Here is a 12,151-nt window from a genome sequence, read left to right on the forward strand (position 1 = left end):
AAAGATCAGTTCACTGACGGTGGTGGCCACACACTGCAGTTAAAGACGAAGGAGTCCCTTTTTAAAGCATTCTCGTTGCCACATGTTGACACTGACTTCATGGAGTCAAATGGCCAGTCATTGAGAAACCTGAAATAGTTATTCTTAGTTTGAAATGAAGGGTGTCTGTAACAACTATACAGTGACTACGACAGCACATTTAAGAGTTAACGGTCCACTTAAAGTTGCACATCAAAACACTGCCTATGGGCAATTTCTCCCAACTGTTTTTACTTACCTGTGACCCCTGTGCTGTAAAAATGTTTTATGGAGATTTCTGGGAAAAGGGACTAATTGTGAATGAAAGGTTGTATTTAAAGGGGTTTGTGACCTACAGCTGCCCATGTTAATGCTTTAGGTTATACCCTGAGGAAGAATTTCCATATAACAAGAAGAACATAGGAAGAAAACCAGCTCCTGTGCAAAGGTTAGCAGATTTGGGGGTTCTTATAAGTGATTACGTAGGCTATTCTGAGGACCTCAAGTGTGTGTAATTCATTCTAACCACTGATCTCAAATGCTAACATTTCTGTGACCCTTAAGATCATGGCTAATTACTTCCATCATACTGGAAAATAAGTGCTAACTGGCGCAAAATGCAGGGTGGCCCAAGGATATTTAGTTGCTGATGTTGGTTTTGTGAACAGCAAAAGTCATGATCAAAAGAGTTGGTGTGAAATTTATTGAAATTATGTTCTTTCTGAAAAATGATTATGACTATTTGCAACACCACAGGCCTACACATGTAGACCATAATGACAGAGGCAACAGAGGTTTTTGGCCTGTTTTTGCTCTGTAAGGATCCTGCGGGCAAACATCATCCTTTCTTTATATTTTTCAGATACCGCAGGCATTTCATATGAGGCTTTTGTTTTGGGTGTGCACCTGCAAATCCACGTTTGTCTCCTTAATGGCGGTGCCTGTTGAGTGTACACAACAAATGAGCTGTAAAGTCATATGCCAGCTGTTAGCATTTACCACCACATAAGGTCTTGTGGGGCGGGAAACATCCACAGACGCCTGCAGTGATGTGGCTGTGAGTGGAGTGACGACATGGAGGCCAGTTGAGTACAACTCAGGACAGAGATGCTGGTGATGCTTATGCACTGCCAGTTATTTAGTTCTAGCCCTTGAAATTATGGGGGTGAGATCAGTTTCACTTTTCAGGAATATCTCTTTAAGAGATGACTGACACCGATCTCATGACAATTCTCCAAATAATATCTACGTGATGATTTTTATGATTTTGATTATAAAATTTTGATAACTTGTTCTCTGGAAAAACAATACCCTTGATAATAAATCCTAATAATATGTCTAAAATAATTCTCATGATGTATAAGATCAGAACACTTATCCCTAGATGATGTATTATACTGTCAGCCATCAATGTTCTTAGTGTATTGTGAAATATGCTTTGGTTATGTGCTACGTCTATCATTAAGTTGAGAACAAGACTACCTTTAGTGAGCAATGTTTTCATAATTTCTCAAACAGTGAGTTTGGGAACAGGTCCAGTCTTATCTTCAAGATAAAACTCATAATGTGTGTTTACAATGGTGTGCTCTTAATGTGTTAACATTACATTCATTCATTCAGACCCACTTATGGCATGCTATCCCAGCATGCACTGCTCAGACATTGGGAAAACAGATTTGAACCCTCTTATTGCAGTGTGATTGCCATTAACCCCTTAGCAACCTGCTGCCTCGTACTATTATAGTGTTACACAACATTTAGGCTTATCTTATTCATCCATGTACAAAATCCAGCCAATGTGAATTCATCGCTCATCCAATTCATGTCTTCAGTTGTGTTTGAGAAAAGCAATTATTGGAGTCTTTGTCCATTGGTAGTGAGTAAATGCTTTAGCTGCTGTAGACTGAATAACGCGATTGTAAAGACTAAAACCATAGAATTAGTTACAGCACATGTAGTATCCTACTGATGTAGGAGGAGCCTAGACTGTTGCAATATAGCTTCCGTCCACTAGTGGCAGCACTGACCTCAATACTGCTGAACAGAATTTCAGTGAGTGAGTGAGGAAAAAAATCCCGCGCCATCTTTGATTTTACATCGGTTGGTGCGTCAATGGGACTCACCCACCCTCTTTCCTGACGACAGTCAGTCACGTATTCATTTCTGTACACCTGCTTTATATCGTTATTTTCTCCTTACAGTTATCTAAGAAGACTGCCTACTTTCTGGTGAGTAATTATGTCCTTCTTCCTGTAACAATTGAGGGACAGAAATGTTTGTATGATTGATGATACAGTAACGTTATTATGAAGTGGTCAAGAAGTGTGAAATGGCATGTTGGAAGGTGACTAGCCCAAAAAATAACTAAGAGAGAAGAAGTTAGTTTTCTGTTATGTTGGCTAACTAACGTATCGATACATCACTTTGCACTGTGTGCTGTGTTCAGCTCGGTTTTTAGGCATCCAACTAGAGGTGTGTACCTCATTATGTACCCTCGTTTTGGGGTCAAGGTTCAATACGTTTTCAGTACAGCAGGGAAAGCAAAAAAAATGCAGAAAAAAACCCCATTTAGATTTATTTCGAAAAATGTAAACAAGTGGCCATAATTCTTACTCTAACAGTTGCACTCAAATACTGACATATTGTCAATAGAAAAATGTCAGTAATGCTCTATCCACCTGTTGATAATACCTGAACAACTGCAGCTTGTTTATACAGGGCAGGAACTACAGACTGACTAACATGCACACTGCATGCTTATTGTAGCGGGGCTCAAGCACTTTAACCAGAAACTTAAATTCTGTATTCTCTCTGACCGAGTACGGTCTCATATCTGCAGCGATAAACACTCCTGTAGCATTAGTTATTACTTTGGCCCAGTCTGAATCTGCAGTGAGAGAACGACTCGCCTTCCAGTCTGGTTTTGTCTTGGGCGGGTCGCCCAAGTAGAGCCTATGTATGGGAAACACTGGCATTTTCACTGAACTTTTTGACAATATATTTACAAGACATCAAATATGATATAATGCCCTACATTGTTGAAATGTTATGTAATGTAATTTTCCCCCCCAACTGTATAAAAATCAGTTGCAAAATTAGGGGGGTAGGGGTATCAGGGTAGTTTTATGTTTGGGCTAAGATGTCAGAGCAGGAAAAGCACAGGTGTAATTAATAGCATTAATTGATGGCTGCATTCCATTTAGGTGTGTCAGTTCCAGGGTCCAGGTGTCATGCATGCCCACTCACTAGCCTGGCACAAGGGCCACTTAATTGGAATAGAGCCATCGTTAATAGTATTGGTTACACCTGTGCTATTCCTGCTGTGACAAGTCTAAATGTCTGCTGTGAAAAAGGCCTTATATTCTATATCTCTATTAGGTAAGTCATATTTCCACTGTGCCTTGGTGGTTAGTATTAGTTAGAGGTTTCATTAATCTGATAATTATTATCAGTCAGTAGTCTTTTTAAAAAAATAATAAAATAAATAACTGTTACCACAATGTGTACTGGGCGGGACATTTTGCAGTTGAAAAATAAACTTCTCATTGGTCTCTGGTGGACAAACTATGTAATGGCAAAGCTGTTTCTAAACTACCTGAAATTATGTCTGGCATTTCTGTCCTGTTACTTATTGCCCGACATATACAATTATTTCGATATATCTGTGATTAGCTAATAGACAAGTGCATATGCCTATTTAGAATATATTAGAAAAACTTAGCAGAACAAGTTATGTATTCTGCCTTTATCTCTGTGTGTATGGGGGGGGGGAGTTGCCTGAATGGGGCAGGGGAGACAGACTGGATAGTCCACTCTTTGATCCTCCACATAACAGAGGCACCTACAAAGGCTTCCATACAGCCTGTGGCATTGTTCTGCGGAGGAGACTATAGCTCATAAAACCATTACCATTATCCCTACACAATACCTTTTTCCAGCACCTACTTAAGACCTCAAATCACTACTGTATATGGCTACGCTGCTTGCCAGTTTGCATTTTGTCACTCTGTGATCCCATGAACTTCTAAGTATACAGCCATGCCCAGATTATCTTGCTTGTAGCCCCAGGGCAGGCATTTCCTATATGGGCCCCACCTCACTGTCATGGTCACCGATCTGCTCATCACACTGTGCAACAGCCCACCCCTCTAAAACCCGACTAACCCAAAGCTGTTGAGAAGGCGCAAGTATGTCAATTTGTATAACAGTGCAAATGTACAATTGAATCACCCCATAAATCTATGTACTTCACGAAGTCACTTAATTGGGCAATTTATGGTCACTGGGGGCCATGAGTAAGGACCCTGTAGGCTGATGCTAACTTTGAATTGTATACAACAGCCCAAACAGACTTGTGAACAACCCAGTCATATCACATCATCCGAAGAGGACGTATGTAACCACTATTGCCACTATAGTATATAACGGGAGTGGCTTCACTGTAGCACCAGTGTACCTTGCATGGCTGATCCCGCCCCTAGCTGGGGAGAAAGCTGGTGTAGGCTACAGGCTTGAAGCGGAGCCCATTGCAGTTGACTGTTTGAGCAGCCCACCCCTCTCTGCAGTATGCATGTTCGCCAGGGAATTCGCGAAGCGCTCACGTCCCAGCAGTGTACTTCACCGGCGAGAGACAATCTACTGAAGAATCGGGGATAATAAAATTGGATGTGGCAGGCGGACCGGAGGCGGAAAGCCCGGAGTGACTGGAGGAATACAGTATTACTACAGGAGTACAGGCTGCCGCTCTCCTCTGAACGTGGACAATCATGCATGTGCTCTTCTGGGGCTTGGGGTTCCTACTATTCCCTGATTTCTTGAATGTTGTTGCATCTACGGGGAGATTGCTTTTGAATTCAAGCACAGGTAAAGTATGCCGCTCTGACAACCCCCGCATTTCCCCCTCATGGAGTTATTTTCTAACACGGAGGGCAGAGAATGAATGAGTTTTGAATTCAGCCAAGCACATGACTTGAAGCGCTTTCTAAACTTCACTGGCTGGTTATCATTTCCTTGCAATGCTGTAAAACAACAAATGTTTCAGGAAAGAAGACGTTGATATGTAATTCATAATCTATCGATTAACACATCTGGGATCTTTGATTTGTACTGATGCTATTGGACTGCTACTTAATCCCTAATTGCATTGTTATTCCTCTGCCTTTATTCCCCAGTAAAAGAGGAGATTGGCGCTTATGAGATTGTAACACCGGTGCGAGTGAATGAAGCCGGTGACAAACTTCCAACCAGTGTGCACTTCAAGAGGAAAAGGCGAAGTTTGGACGAGAGCACCGGCAATACTACGGATCACTGGGCCTCGCCAAATATCCATTACAGGATATCTGCTTTCGGACAGAATTATCACCTCAACCTCACGCTGGATTCGGGATTTATCGCACCTCTCTACACTGTGACAGTACTTGGAGTACCCCGAGGAGATAACATAACGGATTTTGCAACAGATGAGGAGGTAGAGGAGGAGGAGGAGGAGGACACGGAGTTAAGGCACTGCTTCTATAAGGGACATGTAAATGCACAAGCAGAACATGCCGCGGTCATCAGTTTGTGCTCCGGACTGGTGAGTTTTTACGCACGGTTAGGCTCGCTGTGCATGTGATGACTTTACGACCGGGTGTTTTACTTTTCCACCATGGGTATTTAGGGGGCATTGTTGCTTATACAAGACTTGAAAAGCTGCCTCACCATTGCCTTAGAGAAATTTTCAATTTTGAACCTTTGCACAAACTTTGCGCGCATCCTGCTTTTTGTATTGATCGTGCAAATATCAAACGTAATCAGTCTTACATTATTGTGCTTTTAAATATGTTTGTGTTTAGAAAATGATACAAAACTACGCACACCCCAGTGAAGAATAAAACGATGTATAAATATTATGTCCACAATTAAGTGGAGCTGACACTGAATTTGAAAAATGTTTTTGAGAAAAAGAACTTTGAGACTGCATGACTTGTTAAAGCTTGTATTTGTACCAGGACCCTGGGGTGCTTCCAGAGACTTAACAACTCAAAATAGCGAACAACTGTGCTGACTTGCGAGTGTCCCGTGTCCATTGCCTATAGTCAAGTTTAATGAACAGTCTACTCTTACTTCCATGCCTCTCTCTGTTCTCCCAGTTGTTGGTGACGTCTTTACGCACGCTAGTACAGCGGGAGTACGGGTGGTACTGACGTCATCACAAATTGGTCCCACTCCCAGGCTTGCTGAAGCATGAGTTTTGTAGTGGAGCAAAAGTGCACTCGGAGTTTATACATAAAAACCACAGCGAGGTGACAGATATGAGTAAGGGTTTCATTTCTTCCCAAATGACAAATCAGCTTTGAATGCTCGGCTCTGCAGAGAGCTTTGGGGAGTTGAGCTGACATTTATGGAGCATATAGTATTATTTATTCAAGACCTCTGAGGGCACATTTATTCTAGAATAGGCAATACTGCTGGTGGCGACAATTGCATTTTATTTCTGTACATCCTAAAATAATGAAGGGAGATTCTCTTTTGCCCTGCCAACTCTCCAGGTCAATCAAAGTGCAGATCCCAGCACAGTAGGAATAGTGTCTTGCTCAAGGGAATGTAAGCAGGAAGCATCTCCCAGTCCACTCTGCTGCAAATGTTTGCACATGCAGGAGAATTTAATGTTTTTCTAATGGTAATTTTTGTCATACTTTATTATCAGGGCTTATAAATATGACTTGTGCCAAACTTGTATCAGCCCCCAGGGCTGCCATGATGTTTCTTCGCAGCCACTGAGCAACAAGTTAAATGTGCTATGGTTGGCGTGGACCTTATCTGGAATATCATAGACCTCCAAGTCAGCCAGTCACACAAATCGTGCCATGTGAAATACATTTAACAAGGCTTTCAGCACACTTGCCAAGGACATACAGTCTCACTGTTTTCCTGATAGGCATCACAGGTCTCACTATTATCCTTTTCATCCTGTTATTGTGCCATTATTACATGCATGCAAATTCACTTATTTCACCTTTATATGAAAGCCCTTGGGTCTCTGCATTGCTTCATTTCTCTAATGAATAGTAAATGAGCCACATTGCACTGTTGCTTGCTATACATATTTTTTAAGTAAAACATACATTGCATTAGAGTGGTATGGCGGCTCACTGATTTGCAAAAATGTCTTTGAACAATATATTCCCCTTGGTCCTGTCTGTGTAGATTTTGCAAGCTTAACCCATGTTTGCATATGTTGTTACTGAAAAGGAATAAGCATTTACAGAAAATGGATGGCTGGCTGGATGGATGAATGGAGACTAACTGCTCTGCATTTTTTCTACTATCCAGCTTGGCACTTTCAGGTCTCCAGAAGGGGAGTATTTTGTGGAGCCCCTACACAGCTATCAAGGAGAACACTATGAAGAGGAACACACAAAACCTCATATTGTATACAGGAAAAGTGCACCCAAGAAACAACAGACATCTGAGGAGAACTCAGCTTGTGACACTTCAGGTATGGTGTATTACACAATGGGTATGCATTCATGCTAATTTACACAGACAGGGTAGTCACAAATATACACACACATATAGCAAACACAAACATACACAGATACATACAGATATGCTTGTAAACACAAACACACACATGCACAACTACTGCACGGAGAACCAGTGTTGATTTAGAGCCAATCAGCTGACCACCCAGCAGTCACCCAGTGTCCTTTTGTGTAAACAAAGCAAACTGTGTGTGTATGTGATTGGTTCATGTGCATGTAAGTGCTTGTGTGCGTTTTCAGGCATACATTTGGTTTGTGAGTAGAGAATTTGCTGTTTGTATGTGCATCCGTTATGTGCCCTTTAGATTGGTTCCCACAGACATCAGCAGTAATCATTGCGTTACCCCCATAGTCTCCACTATCAGTTGAAATGGGAGCTGATTATGTAATAGTAACTAAGCTATTACAGTAATTGTTGCATGGTACTGTCATGTGTAGCGTATCTGATTAAAACAAGCAAAACCTTTGAGTATGTCTGTCTGGATATTGTGGTAGATTTTAAAAGGCAAATGTAAAAAAGAAGAAAATTGCTCTGTAGTGCCATATTTTATTACTGTAAAATCTTAGAGAAGTGGAAAATGAAAATGATGAAGTCTTAAAATTTAAAATTGAAATTGATTAAATTATATAATATTGTTAACCATTCAATTATTGGTAGTTGGCTACAAATAGAGGGTAATGACCGGATTAGAGTGAAAGTATGGTGTGAAACTCTCAGCTCACATATCATGTCATAGCCTGCACAGTGCAGTGCCTGCAGCTGCAGCACAGTAGTGAGGAAGCTTTCCAACTCTCACACAGGAAAAATCATTTGGAAGTTCACCCTTGTATCATCCCATCTCAGTTTACTGGCTGAACTTCCTGTTGACTCTTGTACTTCCTCTGCCTCTTTGATAAGAAAGTTGGGTAGACCCACTGCTGTGAACATGCAGTGTAAATTGTATAATAGCAAAGTCATGCCAACTTGAAACTGTCAAATAATCAAATCTGGAAATATATTTTCTTTTTATCTGCTGAACATCTCTCTGCAGGTGTTTGGTTTCACAGTGTAAGTAAATGTCTGTGTGTGTGTGTGTGTGTGTGTGTGTGTGTGTGTGTGTGTGTGTGTGAGAGATCATAGCCTTAAGGAACATACATTTGACTAAGAGCCATTTTTGATCAGCGTCATAAATCATGTGTACTGAAAGTAGATCCACTGATATGCTGCAGTCCAGCTCACTGTTATTTAGGTGGTGGTGCATTGCTGGTGGTTCAGAAAGGGTGAGCTGCATATGATGAGACTGGTATTCAGCAGTTTTGTTTGCATGTCATGATTAAAATTAGACTTAAATCCCCTCAGTGTTGAGAAGTAGTGCAGCCCAGCTGTTGAACTGCCTTCTTTTGGTGTGTGCACTGCAGTTTGTGCTCCATTTTTTTATGGCTGAGTGCCAGGTTTACCTAGCCTGAACTCTTTGCCCTCCTCTCTCCCCTCTTCTGAAAGAGGAGGGAGAGAGAAATAAAAGGCATTCCAGGCAGTGTTCATTTGTCAACCCACTCTTTGAGCAACAATAAACAAAAGAGAGAAAAGAGGCAGCAGCATATTTTAACAATGCCCACTTCCAGACAGCCAACTCACCTCACACAGCTCCACCTTTAAAGACCACAACTTCAGCTTAATTGTAAACACACTGTCACAACAAACACTGATTCATACCTTGTCTGTTTTTCTAACTGAATGTATTTCCCCTGTATTTCATCCCTCCATCTTTGTATATTTACACATTGTATATTTCCATTCCCTCTGACTTCTCTCTCTAGGACACAAACACAGACATAAGAGACACAAGCTTAAGAGAAGGCCAGTGGCTGGGGTGACCACTGTGTCCAATGCAGCCCCTGTGGTCAGTGCTGGTATATTCAATGATCTGGAGTCACTGAGTGCCGGCCTGGCCAGAGATGCTTTGCTCGGATCACAAAGCAGCAGTAGCGCTAGACCATCAAATGATAGCAGCGGTGACTCAGGACCTCACAGGAGATCAAAGCGCTTCCTCTCCTACCCGCGCTTCGTTGAAGTCATGTTGGTGGCCGACAGCAAAATGGTGGAGCATCACGGCAGCAACCTACAGCACTACATACTCACATTAATGTCTATAGTAAGTTCTGCTCTGTCAAATGGCTTCATGCTAGCAGAGAATGTTTGGTTGATGGAGGTGTGTTTATGTATCTGTATACTGTGCACATATATGGACAGAAAGTAGCTATATGTGTGCATATTTGTGCATTAAATGTATGTACCTGTTCTGCTGTGCTGTTCGTGCTGCAAGTCAGTCAGCCGGCCTTTGGAGGAGGGCCGTGGGAGGGAAAAGGGCAGCCTAGGGCAGGGGTAAACACCACTTTCAAACGGCCAGAGGGAAGAGAGGGCAGCTTGAGGTAGAGCCTGCCTGACAGCTTTGATGAATGTTAAAAATAAGCTCAGGTATGTCACATAGACCGCATACTCTCGGCCACTTCAAATACCAACTTCTGCAGGCGCCTGGGGCCGACAGTCCTCAGGGGGAGGCTGAGATGACCTATATTCTGTTCTTGGCAAAGGCTGCCTTCTCCACAGGGGCTCAGGCTATTATCAACTTGATCTTCCAATCAACCAAATTCCCCGGTACTTGCTTGAAACTGCAGGAAGGCAGTCCACGATACTTACCTTAGGCCTTTGTATTCCGTAAGGAACATAGGCCATCAAAAGCCGTCCTTCCTTGTCCATCCATGATAGAGTTACCAATAAATATACTGTGTAAAAACTTTGAGCTGGGTTAAATTAATTAAAATATTTTAACATATTGATCCTAATATTAAAACTAGTCTTATCTTCAAAATGTTTTAATTCAGAGGTTTGAGTTCACGTTTTGTTTCCTCCATTCAGGTATCTTCCATCTACAAGGACCCCAGCATTGGCAACCTGATTAATATTGTGATTGTAAAGTTAGTCATAATAAACAACGAGTTGGTAAGGCTGCTAAATGTTTTTTAATCTCCATACTCACACACTTACAACAAGTTTGTGGTGTACATACTTATCAATGAAATTATACCTTTTGATTATTTCTCTTTGTATGTTTCTCAGGATGGTCCAGTCATTTCATTTAATGCACAGACCACTTTAAAGAACTTCTGCATTTGGCAGCAGAGCCAGAACATCCTGGATGATAACCACCATTCCCATCACGACACTGCCATCCTAATCACCAGGTGAAAGAAAAATATCAAGGTCTTTGCTGCATACAGTGTATAATTTGAACAGGTTTTTAGGTCTTTCAGAGAACCAAATATCCCATGAACTACAAAGTAACCGTGTAGTAAGTATAAATTCTTAGAGAATCAGTTGCATCAAAGACATAGGTCAAATGTGGTCCAGATTCCTGATGAATGGAACTGCTGTTTAGAAATCAACCTAAATCAGGAGGATCCCCTGAAGGTTGGGGAAATGTTCTTCTTTTGCACAGTGCCACTGACTGTGATCCATTATGTGTGTCTTCACCACAGGCAGGACATCTGCAGAGCAAGGGATAAGTGTGACACCTTAGGTAAGTGGATTTGTTTTTAAATGTGCTGATAGACTTTCAACCATAAACTAATATGTACTGTACTTCGCATGTTCATGATGGTATGATCATGATGGAAAATGTATAATGGTTGTTACTAAGAAAAACTGAAGTGACCCCCCCCCTCTCTTGTTTTTAAGGACTTGCAGAGTTGGGGACAGTGTGTGATCCATACAGGAGCTGCAGCATCAGCGAGGACAATGGACTCAGCACTGCTTTCACCATCGCCCATGAGCTTGGCCATGTGTAAGCACAGCATGTTTCCACTGATTGTTTACATCAAGTACTGTCATCACTCCTAGCTAGTGAAAGTTTTGGCTTCAGTGAGACATTGGTAGAGCTTCAAAAGTCTTTCTAGGAATCCACACATGCCTTAACACCAGATTGGAATCAAGGAATCTTACATATTTGGATACAACAGCCGTACATTCCTTTTTTTGTTTTCCCAGTATTTTCTGACGCTGTTATGTGTCTCTGATCACATCTCCTAACTTTTGCCCGCCTTTCATCTTGAGAGGAAAGATATAAGTCTGCTAATTCGATTCTCAGAATTTAAGCAAAACCACTGGTTGTTGACCACTGCCCTTCAGCAGACTCTGCATTGTCCAACGTCCTGAGTCAGACTTGGGGTGGGTGGGGGTGTTAGCCTTCTACAGTGGAGACTGTTACAGACCTTAACAGCCCTCATCATCTCTAACAAATGCCCCTTCTAACCACAAAACAAAAGGTGGGATTGTTCAATTCCACGTTTATCCGCATCAAGCGGTGACAACTTGCTTGACGACTGCTTAGCCCCAGAGCTCAGTGTTATATGGTACCCGTCAGGTGGGGAGCTGAGTAGCTCAGAGGGAGGGCTGCGGGCAGTGTGGTGCTGTACCTGTCCACCACCAACCAGGATCTTATTTGTTCACCCTGCAGGAGCTTGAATGCTTCTCTTATACTCACTGTGCTCTGATTTTCACATCTACATTTTTCTGCTGTGTCTATTGCCCAGTGTTGATAATTTAATGTTGTGCTGGTTTCTTTCCAAAC

General features: G+C 41.9%; 1 protein-coding gene across 1 annotated transcript in view; it reads left to right on the forward strand.

Moving 5' to 3' along the window:
* Nucleotides 1-4,784: 4,784 nt before the first annotated feature.
* Nucleotides 4,785-12,151, forward strand: part of adamts9 (ADAM metallopeptidase with thrombospondin type 1 motif, 9) — a 42,542-nt gene continuing 35,175 nt past the window's right edge. The window contains exons 1-8 of the mRNA XM_070901946.1: nucleotides 4,785-4,881; nucleotides 5,190-5,593; nucleotides 7,333-7,498; nucleotides 9,342-9,676; nucleotides 10,441-10,524; nucleotides 10,642-10,766; nucleotides 11,061-11,101; nucleotides 11,260-11,365. Of these exons, the coding sequence (XP_070758047.1) occupies nucleotides 4,785-4,881; nucleotides 5,190-5,593; nucleotides 7,333-7,498; nucleotides 9,342-9,676; nucleotides 10,441-10,524; nucleotides 10,642-10,766; nucleotides 11,061-11,101; nucleotides 11,260-11,365 (1,358 nt within the window). The remainder of the gene's footprint in view (nucleotides 4,882-5,189; nucleotides 5,594-7,332; nucleotides 7,499-9,341; nucleotides 9,677-10,440; nucleotides 10,525-10,641; nucleotides 10,767-11,060; nucleotides 11,102-11,259; nucleotides 11,366-12,151) is intronic.

The sequence above is a fragment of the Enoplosus armatus genome, chromosome 3, assembly GCF_043641665.1.
Source record: "Enoplosus armatus isolate fEnoArm2 chromosome 3, fEnoArm2.hap1, whole genome shotgun sequence".
Lineage (NCBI taxonomy): Eukaryota > Metazoa > Chordata > Actinopteri > Centrarchiformes > Enoplosidae > Enoplosus > Enoplosus armatus.